The 23223-nt window shown below is 41.7% G+C and overlaps 1 protein-coding gene across 4 annotated transcripts; it reads right to left on the bottom strand.

The window, feature by feature from the left end:
- Nucleotides 1-498: 498 nt before the first annotated feature.
- On the bottom strand, nt 499-22241 carry asph (aspartate beta-hydroxylase). Of its 4 annotated transcripts, none has more exons than XM_017491206.3 (12): nt 22018-22241; nt 13030-13182; nt 12148-12216; nt 8265-8297; nt 7362-7797; nt 6568-6665; nt 5701-5769; nt 4048-4860; nt 3390-3431; nt 3170-3205; nt 2880-2921; nt 499-2159 (listed from the first exon to the last, which is right to left on the bottom strand). In XM_017491206.3, exons 1-12 carry the CDS (start codon nt 22055-22057, stop codon nt 2152-2154), a joined length of 1839 nt encoding a protein of 612 aa, XP_017346695.3. In that variant the 5' UTR covers nt 22058-22241; the 3' UTR covers nt 499-2151. The 4 variants fall into 4 exon arrangements, with proteins under 4 accessions (XP_017346695.3, XP_047017253.2, XP_047017254.2 ...); XM_047161297.2 differs by lacking the exon at nt 22018-22241 and adding an exon at nt 16417-16677; XM_047161298.2 differs by lacking the exons at nt 8265-8297; nt 22018-22241 and adding an exon at nt 16417-16677.
- Between the last annotated feature and the right edge of the window lie 982 nt (nt 22242-23223).

Consider the following 23223-nt stretch of genomic DNA (forward strand, 5'->3'; position numbering starts at 1 on the left):
TACTATCCATTTTTCTCAGTGACCGTACTATCTGTACTGCTTTTCATTTTGTTTGATTGCTCATTGTTTTTCAGTTTGTGTTTGTCCGTGATTAAGCGTCCTTGAGCGCTGGAAATGCAATGTATATATTAAACATATTATTATTATTATTATTATTATTAACAATATCTCCTCAGGGCTGCTCCTGTAGTGGATGGGATAGAGGGGTGCCAATATTTTGTGTAGTGTAACAGATGATCTAGTCAGTGTAGGAGGTGGAGCTGAGGAATTGGCCACTCAGTGTAAACTGTGTATAAACGGTTTGTGAACGCCATCTAGTGGACACTCAGGTTTTCTCATGTTATGGCTCCTTAAAATTGGATAAATACATTTTTATATCCAGATTTCTGTAAAGTTGTTATTTAAGAGTTTATCTGATTTTCAGTGTGAACATGAAGTGTCTTATTCTGATTTGAGCTATAAACCTGATTATTACTGACACAAATCAGACCAAAGTCATATGTTTTTGTCCCAAACCTTTATTGCAGCACTCAAACAGAAAACTGACGACCCTTTCTTACAGAACTATGACCCAAAAGTCCCGAAATCTGCAATAACTTAGTGTGTTAGACCCATACAGCAGGATATCATGTAAACCTAATCCAAAATAAAATCCTGTTTAAACCAGAACTGCAATTAAATCACCTGCAGGAAGATTTATTGCTGGTTTGTTTTTCTTTCTGCTCCAAATCCCAAGTCCCACTTATGGCTTAGAAACGTCTCCCACTAAAACACCTCCACAGAACTACTTTAAAATAATAATAATAATAATAATAATAAACACTATTTGTAAATTACCCAAAGTTAAAACCACCTTAAAAATTCACATTGACTCCATAAGTGTTAAGAAAAAAAACATCCTGAAGTGTTTTAGGGAAAGAAAAAAAGTTTAAAAGCTGAATTTTTAAATGTGTGTGTGTGTGTGTGTGTGTGTGTGTGTGTGTGTGTGTGTGTGTGTGTGTGTGTGTGTGTGTGTGAAATCAGCATCACATCAACAGACGTGTAAGGACTGAAATCACAGGAATAAAACCCTGCTGTGTGAGCTGTGACGTGATTAATCAGGAGAGTTCTGTCTCTGTACAGCGGCTGGGAAACCTGCGCTGAACAGTGTGTGTGAACGCGGTCAATAATCTCCAGCACACCGCTGTATCTGAGATTCAAAACACAACATTTAAAACGGCGTGTGGTCATTTCCTCATGGTTCAGGAAGTCGAACCCTGAGGGAGTTCCACTGAGAGTAAAAAATATTAAACATGCTGGTGAAAGTGGAACACAGTCATTCTCCCCCAGCACCACAATGATCATAAACCATGACTCAATAAATCTAGGTGCTTATGGTGATGTGATTATAAGTATTGGCACACCCCCACTTTCAGGTTAACAGTGTTGCTGAAACGGAACCGTGTAGTTTGAGTCCAAATCCAAAATAATGATAATGATGAAAGAACGAGACAAAAGAGGTTCTAGATCAGGCTGCAACTGCATCCGTGACCCAGCTCGTGAGTTATCGTCAACTCCTGCAAACACTGAAAGCCTCTGTGTGTACAATTAAAATGAACCATCACAAAGAGATTCATCGCTCTGCAATAAACACGGCTCAAAGGGCACATGCGCGCACACACACACACACACACGCACACACATACACACGCACAGCATACAAAAACTGGCACCTTTCTCTAAGTTCTGAAGTGAGGAGTGAAAGCCATTAGAAACGTCAGTGCAGCTTTGTGTCATACCTTCACATTAACACCACACACACATACACACACACACACACGTGAAGATCTCACACCCACAAAGCAGCTTCAATAGACAGGAAGTCATCTGATTCTCAACAACGGCGTTTTCAGGTATAATAGAAACATAAGGAAAAGCTCAGAGTGGGAATAGCAGAGCCGGTGTCAGAAGGAACAGGAAGAGGAATTACAGGGAAAAATTTCTCAAACGAGTACAGGAGAAAACCAGGTGCGTGACCATTCAAACATCTGAGCGTCTGGTAAAATAAAATAAAGCCTAAAGGTGTTGATCAGGATGCTGGTGGTGTTCTCCGCTGCAGCTGCTCAGTCGTAGTGGGATGATCCTCTCCGCCTCCACACACGGTGCCAAAACTTACGTTTCTACAACACAGTGCAACGAGCAACATACTTCAGACAACTGTACACACAACCTCACCTGTACAGCTGTAATGTAGGACAGAAACAGCAGGAGCAGTCTGGAAACTCTCGCACACACACAAATGCACACACAGTCTCTCACACACTCATTCTCTCGCACACACACTTGCTCTCTCGCACACGCACACACAGTCTCACACACACTCATTCTCTCGCACACACACACAAACGCACACACAGTCTCACACACTCGCTCTCTCTCTCTCTCTCTCACACACACTCATTCTCTCGCACACACACACAAACGCACACAGTCTCACACACTCGCTCTCTCTCTCTCACACACACTCATTCTCTCGCACACACTATCGCACACACACACACACACACTCGCTCTCTCTCTCACACACACACACACACACTCGTGCTCTCTCTCTGACACACACACACACACACGTGCACATACAGTCTCACACACACTCACTCTCGCACACACTGTCTCACACACACACAGTCTCACAATCATACAGTCTCACGCTCAGTCACTCTCTCACACACACACACACACACAGTGTGAGATGGACGTGTCCTAATCTAAATCATATCTGAGCTTTATTCTGGTTTGAGGATAATAAGTGTTTCCTGTGTGCTCGGGGGATCCTGTAATGAAGTCCTAATTCTAAGCACATGAAGGTTCAGAAAGAGTGAACGATGGAGCGTTACCCGTCGTCTCGTCCTCGTCCTCGTCCTGTTCTTCTACGTCCTCTGTTCAAATATCACAGACAGAAACAAATTAATGTCCAGAAAGAGATTCAATTAAATGACCATGTTCTAATCAAGCAGCTAATCCAGGATATAAAATGAAGGAATAAATGGAAAAAGCTTTCGCATTTGAGTTCTGATTAATGATCAATGTTTCAGTCAGACTCCGTTATAAGATTAGCATTTGTATAAAAGTCCGTTAGAGAAATGTACATGAGGTTAGGATCCAGCCGTGTGTTCTATTGACCCACCTGCATCTTCTTCTGGCTGTTCATCAGGTTCCTCCTCTAAAATATCCAATACACAAACCAATAAACATCAGACCTCCAATCTGATCAAATCCTACAATCTCAATTCAACATCTCATTTCTGGAACTTTCATCTAATATAGTCAGGAGAAAAAGTATAACGCGGTCAAAAACGTGTGAAGTACTTTATAAAGAAAAACATCTGATTATAACGTGAACTCACCTGATCCTTCTGTTTCCAGCGTGTCTTCTGCTTCAAACACATCTACAGGAACGTTAATGCAGACGTGATGGAAGGTCTCAACATTATTACATTTAAATATTCACTTACAAAATTATTTACACACAAACTCAAGTATAAACATATTTATATAAGTATTCACCCCCATCAGTGTGAAATATAAATGAGTTCTGGTTCAGTTTCCATGGACACATGATGGTAGTTTCAGTAGAATGGAGTATGTGTGTATTAGTGTCAGGTGATCTCGATATAAACACACCTGTTCCTGGAGGAAGGCAGCGGTATTAGAGAACATACCTAAACAAACCGAATCATCATCTAAACAAGTTCAGGACGAAGTTCTGGAGAAGTATCAATCAGGGTTTGGTTATAAAAACGTCCCAAACATTTGTCTCAGAGCAACGATAAACGTGTTATCAAACATCGTCAAGAACATGACAACGAAACTTCATTTATTTTCCATTTTGAATGGAAATGATTATTTTTCGGTCTTCAGCGTGGTGTCAGGATTTTCGACAGCACTGCACGTGTGTAAAATATCCAGAGGAGGAACTACAGCATCTTCCTACAGAACAAGTTACCTGCTAAACATCTGAACGTAGCTTAAACAATCTAAAGTGAAGGTTAAAAGAATTCTTACCCTGCTCTTCTTCTGCACCCTCAGGCTCTTCTGTTAAGGCCTCCTCCGTCACTTCCTCCGTAGGAGCTGCCTCTTCTACATCCTCTTCAAAAGAGGCGGGTTCTTCTACTGTTTCTTCAACAGGTGCTACTTCCTCCACTCCCTCTTTCACTGGTGAACGCTCCTCCACTACTTCCTCAACTGACAATGCCTCTTCTACAACAGCTTCAACAGGGACAGGTTCTTCTGCTGTTTCTTCAACTGCTGCCGCTTCTTCTACTTCCTCAACTGTAGTTGCAACCTCCTTAAGGGCCTCTTCTACAGTACTTGCTTCTTCAACAGGAACAGTTTCCTCAACTACTCCTTCTTCAACTGATGCCTCGTTGGTCTCCTCAACAGAAAGTAACTCTTCTACAGTCTCTCCAACAGGGGCAGGTTCCTCAACTGGCTCTTCAACTGCTTCCTCAGCAGGGGCAGGTTCCTCTGCCTCTTTAACAAGCACAGCTTCTTCCACTGCCTCCTCTTCCACAGACACATCATCTGCTATTTCTGGCTCATCCTCCACCACTTCAGGCTCTTCTTCAGGAACCTCTTCTTCTTCCATCAGTGGTTTTACTTCCTCCTTCACGTCCTCAGGCTCCTCCTCCACGTCCTCAGGCTCCTCCTCCACGTCCTCAGGCTCCTCCTCCACATCCTCAGGCTCCTCTTCCACATCATCAGGCTCCTCCTCCACTGTTTCAGGCTCCTCCTCCTCTAAAGCTTCAGGCTCCTCCTCCACTGTTTCAGGCTCCTCCTCCTCTAAAGCTTCAGGCTCCTCCTCCACTGCCTGAGCCTCTGAGGAATGTATTTAAATTTTCTTCATGTTCTGTTTATTGTTGTACTTAATTGATTATTTAATTATATACAAGATATTTCTATTAACTGTACCTCAAGGCCATGCATTTTGGGAAGGATCTCCCAAGAATGGTGTGGAAATGTAAAAGGATGGCCACGTAAATAGTGCAATACTCAACTATATTAAGTTATGTATAATGTAGCCATTTTATTAGGAACATTTGTATGCCTGCTCATTCATGAACTTATCTAATCAGCCAATCATGTGGCAGCAGCTCAAAGTGTAAAATCGTGCAGATACAGGTCGAGAACATCAGTTAATGTTCACAACAAACATCAGAATGGAGAAAACTGGCATCTCTGAGACTTTAACCCTGCCATGATTTGTTAGTGTCAGAAGGGCTGGGTTGAGTATTTCATAATTTACACACACAAATTGAGCAGTGGTCACCAACCATCTTCCTTGAGATCTACCTTCCCGAAGGTTTTATCTCCAATCAAAATCTAGTGCATCTGTTTCAGTTGATCAAGAACTTCTGAAGGCGATGATTAGATGGTCAGGTGGGAACCATTATGGTTGGAGTTAAAATCTTCAGGAAGGCAGATCTCCAGGAACAGGGTTGGTGTGCAAACAGCAAAGAATAATGTATTCCTTATTCATTTACATCCACACTATATAAAATATATGTACTGCAGGTCTGTTCACTGCATCACGAGTGATCTGAAGCCTGATCTGTACATAAATTCACATCTTTATTCGAATTTTACATTTCTCACGTACACATCGTACCGCTTGTTAAATTTCCTGATCAGCTCAACAGCTGTGATTTTATTTCATACCTGCAGGAAACTCAGCTGTTTCTTCAACTTTAGCAGCGTGGATCTGTTCCTCTTCCACCGGCTCTGGGGCTGGAGAACACGGAGAAAAGTTGCTGGAGCAGCTACAAGTTCATGGTTTTCACGGGTCACACGGCGTAACAATAAGTTATACTTTAATTCTCACAACAGTTTGTATTTTTTAACAGACTAGTGCTTTCCCATCCTGTTGACTAAATTAGCTGCTTCAGTAATGACCGGATGAAGCATAAGTGTTGGGACAGTGAAGAACAGAAATGCTACACATCCCTGATACTGAAGATAACGCAAAACCGCTTCTGATTCTGACGTGAGTTCAGAGCGTTAAGCACGATGGATATGAGTGGGCTTTTTCAGCTGGGTTACAGAACAGTGATGTGCAACGTGTGCAGTAATATCAGTTTATCAACATGATAAAACGAGTCATCTTCAAACCAGTGTGTTTATCAGGGGAATAGTACACACACACACACACACACACACACACACACACACACACACACAGGGTTAATAATCCACTTTTCTCCAGAGAAGATAGTACTGTGTTCGGTTTGTGGAGCACAAAGGTCAGCGATAGTGACCCAGCGTGCAGCAGGAAGACGCTGGTACACGTTTGGGCCGCGGGTGTAAAGCATGTTTAAATTAGGTAAATATTTACAAAAATGAACGGCTATAATAATGATTTCTACTGAAGAAGAGCTGCATTATGAAGTTGTCATCAAAGTTTGTTCCTAAAAATCAGGATGATGTCATCATTAATTTATTCCCATCACATGAACAATCATTCAACACAACTGTACGTGTTTTCATTAATAATCAACTAACAGTGTTCCTCCTGTGTGTGATTTTTACCTTCAGCAGGAGCGGACGGTCCAGAGGCCGTAACATCTGGCTTCTCCTTCAGTCCTGAGGGTTTCCACATGTGGATGCACACACACCAGGTATGACATCTTATAAAAAACACGTCTTTCAAATGTAGTGCAAAAGAGATTAGGTTCAGATCAACCCATAATTATCGACCGGTACCTCAGGTACTGAACTGATGTTTGGCTTACTTTTGTTCCACACATTTTATTCATGAAAACATGAAAGGAAATCAGAGAGATGACAGCACAGACAGGTGTTTTACATAATAAAAGTCTCCACCTGTCTTCAAGAAACAACATCACAGTTTCACTGCACCTTCGTTTCTTCTTCAGCAGTTAAAATCATCTCTATACTCATCCAGTGACCAAACCAAACGCTTCTTCTAGTGTTTATTCATTTCAGTAAAATCAGAGACTGAGCCAGAGTGAACGCTGTCTCACACACACACACACACACACACACACACACACACACACACACACACACACACACACACACACACACACACACACTACTTTGTAAAATTCAGAAGGAGTAAAGTTGTGTGTAAAAGTGCTGACCCTCTGAATAAAATATCTGAAGTTAAACTTGGACATGTTCACTGTTTCTCACAGTTACGGCTTATTTTATTTATTTGTTTTTATTTAAAATTGTTGTTACTCTGTAGATCATTAGTTTTTATTTAATATGTAAAACTGTTGTTCTGAACTATAAACCTGATCCATAACTGCACCAAAACCCTCATAACACATCTGTTCTTTACATTAACGACGTCTTACTGCTTCTTTTTGGGCTTTTTAGCTTCTTTTCCATCTTTCTCAGGATTTCTGTCCCAGACTTCAGCAGCTTTATCGAGAGTTTTCTTCTCTTTCCCCGCCTTTTCCTCTTCTTCTTTTGTTTGGATCTTCTTTGCCTTTCTCTCTCTCTCCTCTTTCTCTCTCCTGATCCTCTCCATGGCCTTTTCCACATCCTCCCTCTCTATCCGTTCTCCTTCCTCTCGGAGTCGAGCCTCCGCTCTCTCCCAGGCTTTAAGCTCAGATTCCTCTCTGATCCGCTCCAGGACCTTCTCCTCCTCCTCCTTGGCCAGGATGCTCCTCACCTCCGCCAGCGCCATCTTGGCGATCTTTCTGGCCTCCACTCTCTCGTGGATGATGGTGAGCTGCTCTTTAAGAGCTTCTCTCAGTTTCAGACCAACGTCTTTGGCGTGAGGATGTTCTACAGAGTGAGAGTTTTAATGATGATGTAATCGTTACGGCCGAGTGTTTACACTCCACACAGCAGGCTGTTCGTGCAAATCACCCGAGTTTAGTCAAACACCATGTCTGGATCACTGCAGATATTTACCTTTAATAAGGAATTATTTTGACATTTTCTGAACTAGGCATTTCCCCTGACTGGAGGTCACCTCACAAACCCTTCAACAGCCAAACAGCTCGTTATTATATACATTCTACCTAAAATTAGTTAAAATAACGAGAAACAAAGCACATCGTATATCTGATGCTTAAAAATCCACCGACCTTCTCAAATCACCACACGTTAAAGCAGATTCTCAAACTCCACACACTCTCACGGCTAATTCTGTTAATTAACATCCAAACTAACACCACAATGCACCGTCAGCATGCAGAACAACAACAACGCCTCGTTTCACATAAAAACGCTGGCTTTAATTAAAATACCTTTATTCCTGGACAAATCTCCTGGTTTCTCCTCTGATACATGATGGAGGAAAACACACACACACACACACACACGGTAAATAATCGTCTCAGTAAACACATGTCCTGAACAAACAGCCAGTCAAACCTCACTATAAAGCTCCTAACACGTCTCTCCTTTACAATCAGGTGATAAAAATCCCATAAAGCCATCCGTTCTGAAGAACACCTGAGAACATCCTGAGATCTTAAACCAGTGAAGACAGAGTCAGTTATTTATATGGTGGTATTTTTAATATAATTTGTATTTTGAATTACAGATGAAATCTTCGTAACCCGTAACACTGTGATGTGAAAGTTGAATATCTCCACAGGTCTGCTCTGAGGGAAACGGAGAAGGCGTGTGTAAGCGAGCGCATTCAGGTTTAAAGGATATCTATCGTTATTATTATTATTATTATTATTCTTATTATTATTATTAACAGTTTGGCTCCTTACACACAACACCGAGCTGAAACAGTAAACACTCGAGTGTGTTGTGTAACTGTGCTCATGTTAAACTGCATGTCTGTGTTCCTTTAATCAAACTACAGGATCTAATGTTTACAGAAGTCTCTGCTTCAGGATGATAAAGTAAAGATTATAAAATATAATTAGCAGCAGACCTGTCACATTACAGCATTAATAATATTATTATTATTATTATTATTATTATTATTATTACTACAGAAAAGGGTTATGAAGTGTTTACTTGCATGTTAAATGAAAGATTGTGTTAAATGATTAACTCAGTGTTACGACACTTTACCGTCAGCTGAGATGTCAGAATCACGAGGGGTTTATTAACACACGGGACTGTTAATGTTTAACCATCAGCACTGCTCTGTTTACTCTTTAGGAGAAGGTTTGTGAGGTAGACAGGGTTTCTGAGTGCTGCTTGTTGTCTCCTACAGGCTTATCTCTGAATTTAAACACAACGCTGTCCGAGTCCGTTACCGCCCCAAGGTGACGCTGCTGAGCTTCACCTTTCATTAATACACTGTCTAAGAGGTTCAGCCGCTGTGGTGATGCAAAAAAATTTAAGCGGGCTCAAATAATATTACACCAGGGGTTTTTGGTGGTTGTATAAGATGGCGGTCTCTTTCCTTTATCTTTTAAAACACTGGTTAAATTCCAGTAATGCCAGACTGAGGTCTCTAAAGCAGCAGTAACATGTTAATAACGTTCACATTTCTGATATAAAACAGTAGATGTGAATAAAGCAGGAAGTCTCAGAGAGATGAAGAACATCTCCGAGAGAAAGTTAATCATCAGTACAGAGTTAATAAACACTGCAGGCTGAAACTCACCTGAAAACACAATTATTGCTCTGAAGATTGTTAGTGAGAAAGTGATCCACAAGAACAGCACAGGAATCATATTAAACGTGTTAAATAGTAAAACCTGAACACGTCAGTCGTGTGTTTAAAGTCAGATACAGAAGCAGTGAGGCGCAGAAGAAGAAACGTGGAAAATGTCCAAAAGACGTGTGCTGAGATGTACATCCTCAATACTCCTGCATTCCCCCTCAGTAGGGGGCCTAGCTGGGGAACAATTTAAGCAATTCAATTTAAGTGTGTGTGTGTATGTGTGTGTGTGTGTGTGTGTGTGTGTGTGCGCGTGCATGAGGTCAGCTGTTTCCTAAAGCACCTTATAGACCGAAAGTGGAGATAAGATTACATTTCCAGAGTACAGTTCAGTTCAGGAACATCAGTGCATCAGCTCCAGCGTTCATCAGCTCCTCACTCCTGCGTATAAAACGCCGAACCGAGGTCGAGTCTTCGCTGAGAAACGAGACATGATGAGTACATGAAGGTCACATGAAGGTCATGCTGAATGAGTCACTACTCAGAATGTGATTAAATACGGAGCGATAATATTGTAAACAGGGATAAGAGATTCAGCGGTTACAGGAATATATAACTATTAAATATCAGCACAGGCCTCGGCTGCAGATAAAAGCCATGTTTTACATCGTCACTGAATAGTTTTTACAAAAGTGCTGCTGAAGGAAAACAGCCGTGTTTCACACTCCGAATATTTACAACTGAAAAACAGCAAGAATTTTACAAGTCCTTGTGACTGCTGTAAATGTAAAAAATCCTTCCTTACGAGAGAATATCTGAGTCTGAGAATAAAATCTCCTCCAGAAAAGTGTTTGTGTGTGTGTTTGTGTGTGTGTGTGTGTGTGTGTGTGTGTGTGTGTGTGTGTGTGTGTGTGTGTGTGCGTGCGCGCTGTGAAAAATCCAAATTACTGGTTCTGAAGTCCTAAAATGACGCATGTCTTTTGACCCTGAACCCCTTCGGTCTGAGACGTGCTGGAAACGTCGTCTGTCACAGCGTCAGATTCATCGTCCTCGACCGTTTCAAACGGACTCATAACCTCATAGAGGAACGTGAAGAAGCCTTGAAACCAGTCAGAACCTTCTTCAGCTAAAATATCAAGCACTTCCTCGAGGGACTCTGAGCTTTCTGTACTCCCGTCTCGAGTCAGTCCTATTCAAACGTGGAACAGGGAGGAGAGAGAGAGAGGCAGAGAGAGAGAGAGAGAGAGAAGAACAACGGAGGGAAAGAGAAATGGGAAACACGGTGGAGAAGGAAAATGGAAAAACAGAGGGAGTGGAAGTTAAAGGTGAGGTTTAGTAGGAAACTAGAGCTGAAGGAAATAAAGTCATAAAAGTTCAAAGTTAAAGTGTGAGAAGCAAAGCAAGACGACATGCAGAGACTCTACAGCTGTGCACTAAACCCTGCAGTAGTGTACACCATTAAAACCTGGTTTATACATCTGCAAGAGCGCATCTGCGAACCTGCACTGTCAGATACGTGTCTGTGCTCCAGGCCACATGGCCGTGTCTCTCCATATTCACGTGTACGTTAGGGGAATAAAACACTACAGCATGGGCAGAACATGGTTTTGAACAATGCAGAGGAAAGAGAAAGGAACTGTGTGTGAGGAGTTTTGGCGAGGTTTATAACTCACTGAAAGAGTTTCTCAGATGTTCTCAGATGTTTTCACTCGTCTGTATTCAGCAGTATCGAGCAGTTCATAATGCTGTGGTTTACACTCCTACACTGTGTGTTTACTGCGAGTCCATTAGAAGTAGAGTGTGAGATCCTGCAGGATTAAATGGATGTTATAATGAACTACAGCCGTGATCAAGCCTCTTCTGATCGTTCTGTCCGAAGCCAGAGTATTTACCCACACTAACGGCGTGAAGAACTTACAACTAGTGAGAGATTTTTAAAAATCAGTTTCTGTCATGAGGTATGTAGTACAAGTTTTGTTTTGTTTTTTAAACAAATTGCCACGCCCCAACCCCCTCCGGTCCCAGCCTGGTACACGGAAATCTCTGGAAGACAATTGAGGAATGATTTAGTGGTTAAACTTGAGATGTATTTGTGCAACATTACTCTGAAAGCCCTGAGGAAATTTGAGGAAGAGTCTCAGGTCTCAAGCCCTGCCTCAATCAGAGCTCCAATCAGAGCTCACCTGAAGGCCAGGTGACTCAAAGCACAGTGGACACACGATGCACTGTGAGGAACACCTCTGTGCCACGCTTACCCATAATCCCCTCCATCTCAAACACACTAACACACTACACTGCAGAAGTATAAAGCAGTCCTGAGTAACACTGCAGCTCAACTTAATTCTGAAGTAAATCTTCTCACACACACGCACACATGCACACACACACACACACACACACACACACATATATATATACATACATACACTTTCATGCACATGCAGTTTGTATTTGCGGTGGAACAAAAATGAACCAAAGTCAGTCATGCAACAGAAACAGAAATGTAATAAATACTCTGTAATATACTTTGATGAATGTGAATAAGTTTGTGCACCCACCCAGCAGGACCTTAGCGTCTTCCACATCGAAGTCTCCGTCACCATCAGCATCGTAGGACGAGAGTTTACCTGGTGAATTCATTGATATTTAATTCAGTGATTTTATTCAGAATAAGTCTAAATGAAGCTGAATTATTTTACGCTTGTGTGGTTTAAATATCTAACTAACAGTTTTATTTTAAAATGTTTAGATATGATTATTTTTACCCTCATTATTATTTATCAAACTTTATCAGTTTACTCGTCTCTACAAGTTCTTGCTTTTGTTACTGCCTTTTCCCTCCGTTCTGGTGTTTGATATGAAGGTTAATTGAAGCTCTTGACGTGTAGCTGCATGATTTTATACATGACTGTTCCTAATAAAGTGGCCGGTCTGTCTGTCTTTTTGTAATCTATTATTTCTAACTTGCTGAGAGCTTGTGCCCAGCGTCGGTGTGTGATGAAGGAGGAGATATTTCATGTATTTTATTGAATGTAAAGTCATACCTTGTAAAATCTCTGAAATATTATAACGCAAGTCCTTTGCCTTGGCTGCATGTAAAATTAAGACCAGAATATATACATATATATATATATATACACACACACACACACACACACACACACACACTCTGATTAAAATATATTATTATAGTTTACTTAAATCAGAACAAACAGAAATATACACATGTTGATGATCAGTTAAGAGATGTACTGTGATATTCAGCAGATTTTATTATTATTATTATTATTATTATTATTATTATTATTACTGAAGGAAACACAGGTGATGCATCTCTGAGAAAGACACCTGTACGCTTTAATGCAGGTTTAATAATGACACCTCCTGTAAGATAACATACACACTGGGGATGATGATGAAGATGATGATGATGGACTCACCGATCACTCCCTGATAATCCACCAGATCAAAATAAACGACAGCGACGGAGGTCCAGACACCCAGAAGAGCCAAAACCATGAACCAGGTGAAGAACGATGACCCGCCTGCAGCTCCGCCCCTTTTCCCATTTTTATTCAGGTGTGGCTTGGCATCTAAACACCAGGACACAAACGAGCAAAAAATCAGTGTTCAGTATTATAACAAATCCACACGCGTGTTAGTCACTAATTACAGCCTTTAAACAGTAAACAATTAAATATCTACTACATATACACTATATACACTACACACACACACACTAGACACGCACACACACACACACACTTTATACACTACACACACACGATACACACACACACTATACACAATATACACTACACACACACACTACACACGCACACACACAATATACACACTACACACACACACTAGACACGCACACACACCATATACACTACACACACACACACACACTATACACACTACACACACCATATACACTACACACACACACACACTATACACACACACACTATACACACTACACACACACACACACCATATACACTACACACACACACACTATACACTACACACACCATATACACTACACACACACACACTATACACACACACACTATACACACTACACACACACACTAGACACGCACACACACCATATACACTACACACACACACTATACACACTACACACACCATATACACTACACACACTATACACACACACACTATACACACTACACACACACACTATATACACTACACACTACACACTATACACACTACACACACACACTAGACACGCACACACACCATATACACTACACACACACACACTATACACACTACACACACACTAGACACGCACACACACCATATACACTACACACACACACTATACACACTACACACACACACTATATACACTACACACTACACACTATACACACTACACACACACACTAGACACGCACACACACCATATACACTACACACACACACACTATACACACTACACACACACCATATACACTACACACACACACACACACTATACACACTACACACACCATATACACTACACACACACTATATACACACACTATACACACTACACACACACACTAGACACGCACACACACCATATACACTACACACACACACACTATACACACTACACACACCATATACACTACACACACCATATACACTACACACACTATACACACTACACACACACCATATACACTACACACACTATATACACTACACACACACACTATATACACACACACTATACACACTACACACACACTAGACACACACACCATATACACTACACACACACACTATATACACTACACACACACACTATACACACACACACACATACACTATATACACTACACACACTATATACACTACACACACACACTATACACACTACACACATACGATACACACACACACTATACACACTACAGACATACACTATATACACTACACACACACACTATACACACTACACACACACGATACACACACACACTATACACACTACACACATACACTATATACACTACACACACACTTTATACACTACACACACACTATATACACTACACACATACACTATATACACACACTATACACACTACACACACACTATACACACTACACACACACTATACACACTACACACACACACTCTATATACACTACATACATACACACTACACACACACTATATACACTACACACACACACACTATACACACTACACACACTATATACACTACACACACACACTATACACACTACACATACACTATATACACTACACACACACTATATACACACACTACACACACACTATATACACTACACACACACACACACTATACACACACAATTTACTCAGCATGTAGTAATACAGGACACATCAAAAATACATCATCCTGCAGTTGAAACATGGAGTGCATAAAGATTATCAGGGATATAAATAGCAGCTCCATCTCCATATAGAACGGCTGCCAATGATAACAGACTCTGAACATGATGGAGATGTTAGAAGAGATGTTAGAGATGATGGAGGAGATGGAGATGATAGAGGAGATGGAGATGATGGAGGAGATGGAGATGATAGAGGAGATGGAGATAATGGAGGAGATGGAGATAATGGAGGAGATGATAGAGGAGATGGAGATGATGGTTGGTGCTGCAGCTCTAGCTGTTTTAAAATTACTCCAACTGCAAATCTGGATGGCTCGCATTGTTACTGCGTCAGAAAATCTAGTTACACCGATGATGTGTGTGTGTGTGTGTGTGTGTGTGTGTGTGTGTGTATGTGAAGTTTAAACACTAACTGATGACTTATTTTCCTTATTATTTTATTTTCCTGAGAACAGAAATAAAGGAACAGAACAGCAGAACAAGTCTCATGCGGATTGTATGGTGAGTTACAGCAAAGATCAGAGTGGGCTGAAAAGGTTAGTGTTATAAATACACACACACACACACACACACACACACACACACACACACACACACACACACATAGTGCAGAGAGAATGAACAGGTGCTGAGTCTCCTCTGTACTTCTAGGTCACACTCATATAGTATCTCAGGTTGCACTTATAGTGTGTGTGTGTGTGTGTGTGTGTGTGTGTGTGTATATACGCACGCATGTAATTCACTGAACATTTTGTATAACTTTAGGACTGCGATTACTAAGAACAGTTTACACTCAAGTCTCCATCACCGAACAGTTAATAACTTCATCACACTGTTAACACTGTACTGATGCTCAGAACTTCCTGTTAACACTGTACTGATGCTCAGAACTTCCTGTTAACACTGTACTGATGCTCAGAACTTCCTGTTAACACTGTTAGCAGTGTTCACTCTATAACACACATTTATAGAAGGGGTGTATTTATTTATAATCACACTATCCGGCATCACCCAGATGAGGATGGGTCCCATTCTGAGTCTGGTTCTTCTCAAGATTCCTTCCTCATATCGTACATTTATAATCTATATACAGAAGTTATATATTTGTGTAAAGCTGTGCCAATGTGCATTACTAACCGCGCTATACACATTACATTTCATTTACACCAATAACAGTTGTTTAAAAAGAAATGTTTAGCCATGTGTAGCAGCGTTGAACTGTCTAAACTTGTCTCACACACACACACACACTATATTACATATACATATATATAATACAGTCGTGGGTACTCGAGTGGATCTGAATCACGGCTCTGAAATGAAATATAACTCCGTCCTGTAACTGATCTGAACATCTCAGTTTCTCGGTAAACATCTCAAACTCGCTCCCAAACACTCAGATTTTCCTTTACCTCCTTCTTCATTTAGCACCTTCACCTCAGCCTTCGGCTCCCCCATTGCTGCACACACACACACACGGGCGTGCGAGTGTCTCTCAGCTCGGACACGTCCCAAACCACAGACCCTCAGCAGCTGCAAACCTTTTGTTCCAAAACAATTTATCATGGAATCTGGACAACCCTCCGGTTATTTTTAGACCAGCAGTGAACCTGTGTGTATCTGTGTGTGTGTGAGTCTGTGTGTGTGTGAGAGAGAGAGTGAGTGAGAGTGTTAGTGTGAGAATGTGTGTGTCTTAGTATAACAGCATGAGTGTGTGTATTGGTATTTCTTGTTACTGCTCTGATCCAATCAGAACACACCGTACTGCTCTCATCCAATCAGAACACACCGTACTGCTCTCATCCAATCAGAACACACCGCACTGCTCTCATCCAATCAGAACACACTGTACTGCTCTCATCCAATCAGAACACACCGTACTGCTCTCATCCAATCAGAACACACCATACTGCTCTCATCCAATCAGAACACACCACACTGCTCTCATCCAATCAGAACACACCGTACTGCTCTAATCCAATCAGAACACACCACACTGCTCTCATCCAATCAGAACACACCACACTGCTCTCATCCAATCAGAACATACCACACTGCTCTCATCCAATCAGAACACACCATACTGCTCTCATACATTCAGAACACACCACACTGCTCACAGATAATTTAAATAACTTTAGTTCTAGCATAGTAGTTAGGTTCATCAGTCAGGGTTTAAAACTCATCATAGCACAGAGACGGCGCTGGTTAAAGTAGTAAATGACCTTCTACTGACCTCTGATCAGGGTTGTGTCTCGCTGCTTGTGTTACTCGACCTTAGTGCAGCTTGTGATACTATAGATCACACTATTCTCCCTGATAGATTAGAAAATGTTGTTGGTATTAAGGGAACAGTCCTCTCCTGGCTCAGGTCTTATCTGACCGATCGTTATCAGTTCGTAGATGTAAATGGAGACTTCTCCACGCATACCGAGGTTAAATTTGGTGTTCCACAAGGTTCTGTTTTAGGCCCACTGCTTTTTATTTTATATATGCTACCTCTAGGTCAAATTATTCGTAAACATGGAATTAGCTTCCACTGTTATGCTGATGATACACAGCTGTATGTTTCAGCGAAGCCAGAGGACAGACAGAAGCTTATCGGAAGGTTGTGAGTTCAAATCCTAGCACTTCCAAACTGCCACTACTGGGCCCTTAACCGTCAACTGCTCAGTTGTATAAATGAGATAAATGAAATATCATGTAGATAATATTACTACAATAGCCTTATTTCATCTCAGAAAGTTTGCTAAGGTAAGACATTTAATGGCACTACACGATGCAGAAATATTAGTTCATGCTGATGAAACCGAGCGGTTTCCTACAGAGCAGACCAAAAGTCCTTCAGGACAGTGTTGAGCACACCGACCAGAACATGTTCAAGGAAGCTGCTATTACGACCAGGTCACAGATTTGGATGAATACACAGCATTAGTGACTGTCCACATTAACAAATGCATAAATAATGTGACTGCAATCAGGGCCATCAATAAGAAGATGCTATGGATGACAGCAGTAGTGCGTGTCCTACTAAAAACCTGAGACACTGGCTTCAGGTCAAACAACAAGTCAGCCCTCCACACAGCAAGAGCCAACCTGTCCCAGGCTATCAGAGAGCTATCAGAGAGGTTAACCGGAACTATACGCAAAGAATCCCTGGACACACGGCATATGTGGTGATATACAGCAGACTATTACAGACTACAAAGCTGCATCACAGGTCTGTCAGAATGCCTTCCACCCAAATGCACGTCATGATTTCTACACATGGTTTGAGGAACAAAACAAGAAACTGGCAACAAGAACTACCCCAACATCCACTGACTAAGATCTCTGCTCAATCGTCAGCAAAGCTGTCCAGAGTTAACCTGGATACTGCCGGGTAACACTGCTGACTCACCACTGTGCTGCAAAGTACACCTCAAATCAAGTCTGCTGATAACACTACAGTAGTGGGTCTCATCACCTACAGAGTCAAGTCAGCATACAGGGAGGAGGTGCACCAGGTTGCAGTAAAGACAATCTCTCTTTCAATATCAACAGAGGAACTGTGGAAGCAGTGTCTTCACTTCCTTTAGATATTGGAGAGCACAAGTCTTGCCCTTCCCATCTTCACTACTTTCTACAGGGGGGACAATAAAGAGCATCATGATCTTACATGGGAATTACATAGCAACTGTCTGGTACGGGAACGGCACAGTTTCAGACCACGAGACCCTACAGTGGATTGTGAGAACAGCTTAGAAGATTATCGGGGTCTCCCTACTCACAGCTCTTTCCACAAACCCTGCATCTAACACGACCCTCTCAGCCCTCTTACGGATTCTTCATACACCTGCTATCTGGCAGAAGGTACCGGAGCAGCTGTGCCGCCACCACCACCACTACCACTATCACTACCTCCACCTACACTACCACTAGCACCACCACCACAACTAGCACCACCACCATTACCATCACAATCACTACCACTGGCACCACCACCACCATAACTACCACTAGCACCACCACCACCACAACTACCACTAGCACCACCACCACCACAACTACCACTAGCACCACCACCACCACAACTACCGCTAGCACCACCACCACTACCACAACTACCACTAGCACCACCACCACTACCACAACAACCACTAGCACCACCACCACAACTACCACTAGCACCACCACCACTACCACAACTACCACTAGCACCACCACCACTACCACTACCAACAAGCGTGTGTACTGACACACACATACACACACGCGCTCACACCAACAAGCGTGTGTACTGACACACACACACGCGCGCGCTCACACCAACAAGTGTGTGTACTGACACACACACACACACACATGCTCACACCAACAAGTGTGCGTACTGACACACACACACACACACACGTACACACACACACATGCTCACACCAACAAGCGTGCGTACTGACACACACACACACACACACACATGCTCACGCCAAAAAGCATGCGTACTGACACACACACACACAGACCCACACACACACGTTCACACCAACAAGTGTGTGTACTGACACACACACACACACACACCCCAACACATGTACACTGGGACACGCATATACCAATTCAATAGCAATACAGATTGTAGCGTCAGGAGATACAATCAGGTGTTCAGTACACGAATTCACATCAACACACACACACACACACACACACACACACACAGGCTTACACGCTGACACACGTACACCAGCACACATTCTCACATCGACATGTGCACACACACACACACACGCACGAACACACACAACACAAGTGCACATTCAGCATCCACACCCAGTCATTCAACACACATGCACACACCAACGCATGACACATGTACATGTGTACACCAAGAACAACATGCGTGCACACTCAGTATCACACCCAGTCATTCAATGCACATGTGCACGATGGCACGTCTCCGTCCCGACATGTGTTCATACCTAGTCATTCGACACACACGTGCAGAAAACAAGCACACAACACGTACACACCAGCGTGAGTATACACCTGCACTCTGTGTATACACACTAGGACAAGTACACAGTGAAACACACCCACAAATCTGATCTAAATCCCCACACATGCAGGGTGTTTAGTGGCAACAGGTTTTATGTAATGAAGGAAAATGGGTCATGACAGATTTCACGCTTTACCACATGTTCCGCCCCGGAGAGTCAATCACAGACTGGAAGAAGGTGCAGGAACAGAACATTACTCATACGACATCATACATTCCTCAAATCAACACTGATGTCTGTATGAACAAGATTTACAGAATACACCAATGTACACCTACAGCAGAGTTTATTCCATAAACATTACAAAATAAACTCTGTATCTCTCTATATTTCAGTACAGAATGTACAGAATAACTATCGAGTCACTACACAGGTACAAGAAATATCATAACACTATATACAGTATATTTAGCATTTTATGATGACTATTACTGAAATACTATCACACACAAACACTCAAAATATTCTACATGCTTCTAAACTTCCTGCAAGTGTTTCAGACTTATAATAGAATACGATGGAGATTTACTCAGATATAAAACAGTATCAAATATTCACTCGCTCAGGTACAGTATAATGTTACCTGGATTAAAAATGCTTGATTATTAAAGCTAAAATTTACTGTACATTTTAAAACATGTAGTAAACAGATAAATGATTGAAAGCAGTGGTGGCTCATGGGTAAGGGTTCAGGGTTACTGATCAGAAGGTCGGGGGTTCACGCCCCTGCACTGTAGGGCCCCTGAGCAAGGCCCTTACCCCTCTCTGCTCCAGGGGGCGCTGTATCACCACTGACCCTGACCTCTGATCCAAACTTCTTAATGCAACAGATGAATTATAATTTCGCTGTGCTGTAATGTGTGTGTGTCAAACAGGTTTCATTATCTAATAATCACCAACATCCACATGTAAGAAAGAACCAGGTGATTAACTGCAGTTAGTTCAAAAAGTTCTACAGGATTACAGCTAAACCCTTTACAGCACGGCTATTAATCCTGTGTTTTATATAATCAAATTATTACTACACTACAAGAGAATAAATAATGTTGTAAACAACAATACAATATAAAGATTGAATAGTCCTAACCCTAAGGTTTAAAAAAAATGACTTACATTAATTATTATTAATTATTAACTACAATGTTATAACTGACAGAAAACAGAATAAAATCCTGTGCAGTCAGAAACCACTAAAAGATGAAAACAGTTAAAATAGTGGAAGTATAACTGGAGTTTTCTGTAATGAAGTGAAAAGAGGAGGGTCCGAGTCCCAGAGCTGAAGGCCACGTGTAACTCCAAAAACTGCTCACACACATGAAAGAGATTAAACTTAGAAAAGATCCAGACTTTCACACACACACACACACACACACACACACACACACACACACACACACACCTTTCAAAAGAAGAAGAAGAAGAAGGAAGAGGAAGAAGGTGCCCATGGAGCAGAGAGGGTTAGGGGTCTTGCTCAGGGGTGCAACCGTGGCAGCTGGGCGGTGTTGGGGCTTGAACCTCCAACCTTCTGATCAGTAACCAGAGCTCTAACCACTGAGCACCACTGTCCTTAATATAAATATAATAAATATATCATAAACCCAGCACACACCTGAAGGCCAAACACAGACAGGAAATATTACACATAATTACGGATTATTAAATTCCACCCTAAAGCAGATCAGGACAGTAATAATGTTGATAAAATATAATGATATATAGCTGTTTATATGTAAATGTAGTTATTGCATGTGGTTTGTATTCGAGCTGCATGACGATGAGCTGATCTTCATTTCTGTTCCCTTTAATCATCTCTGTGCTGTAAACCTGCTCTGTGCTGGTCTTCATCACTTCTGCATTAATAAACGCATGAATCTTTCTGCAGGATTTAATCCCGAACTCTTTTCTGCAGGATTTAATCCGGACTGGAATCTGCTCTGGTTTCTGTTTCCACTCGGAACCTGCGGGAATGAGGACACACACCTTTCTTGCCTTGTCCTCGGGGGCTTTTCTTCGCGGCCATTTTCTCTTCTCCGTTCTTGGCGTTTGTCTCTTTTCGCGGTGTTTAATCTAAAATTCACTCTGAGTTTAACGTGACAAAGTTTTGTAGAGATCTAAATAATGAAACCCAGTAAAATCAAAAGCGATCCCTCCTCCTGCACAAACTGGAGCCTCGTAGCAACCCGACCAGTGTGTTTGAGTGACTAAGCATTCAGCCAGTGATAACCGCGGAATGCAGCTGTAGGCGGGGCGGCGAAAAAGCATTCAGCCAATAACCGCTCAGAAGCGTGTGCCTTGATTCAATCGTGTGGATAGCCGCGGGTTAAACCCCGCCCACTGCATGCTCTGGAACGTGGCAAGATGGAAGATTCCACTTATCGCGATATTACATCTATTTTTTTTCACTTATCGCGAGATTTCTCCTGCTCCGTTTATTCCATTAAAGATTAAACTAGAAAAAGTGTTATACAATTTTTAAACATTTTATATTTATTTATTTTAAGATTATGTAGACGTTTAGTTGTTTAGCGCGTTGTTTAGTGTTTTTCTGAGTGGTTTTAGATTAGGATAAACATTCGAAATGTGCAATAAATCAGCAAAATATAAACGCAGGTTACTATAATTATAGTTAAATTATATTGTGTGTATTAACAAACTGTATAATTAAGACAAACCTTCAGAATATTATACATCAAATTGTTAATTGAACACATGTACTGCTGAATTAATTATGTATTAGTATAGTATATCCTTCCTTTAACAGAATTTAAGAATTTGTGTGTGTGTGTGTGTGTGTGTGTGTGTGTGTGTGAGTGTGTGTGTGTGTGTGTGACTGAGGAAGACAGATAGGTGTGTACTGAAGAAAACAGATTTTACAGCATTCACCCCAGACTGGACACAATACAGTACAATACAGTACAGTACAATACAGTAAAGTACAATACAGTAGAATACAGTGCAATACAGTACTATGCAATACAAGGGCAGAGCTGTCAACTGATCACCATCTGGTGGTGAGTTGGTTCAAGGGGTGGGGGAAGACTCTGGACAGACCTGGAAAGCCAAAATGGGTAGCGCGGGTGAACTGGGAACATCTGGAGGAGGCCCCTGTCCGTGAGATCTTCAACTCACACCTCCGGCTGAGTTTTTCTGGCAGCCCTGTGGTGGTTGGGGGCATTGAACCTGAGT

Source organism: Ictalurus punctatus, chromosome 17 (assembly GCF_001660625.3).
Source record: "Ictalurus punctatus breed USDA103 chromosome 17, Coco_2.0, whole genome shotgun sequence".
Lineage (NCBI taxonomy): Eukaryota > Metazoa > Chordata > Actinopteri > Siluriformes > Ictaluridae > Ictalurus > Ictalurus punctatus.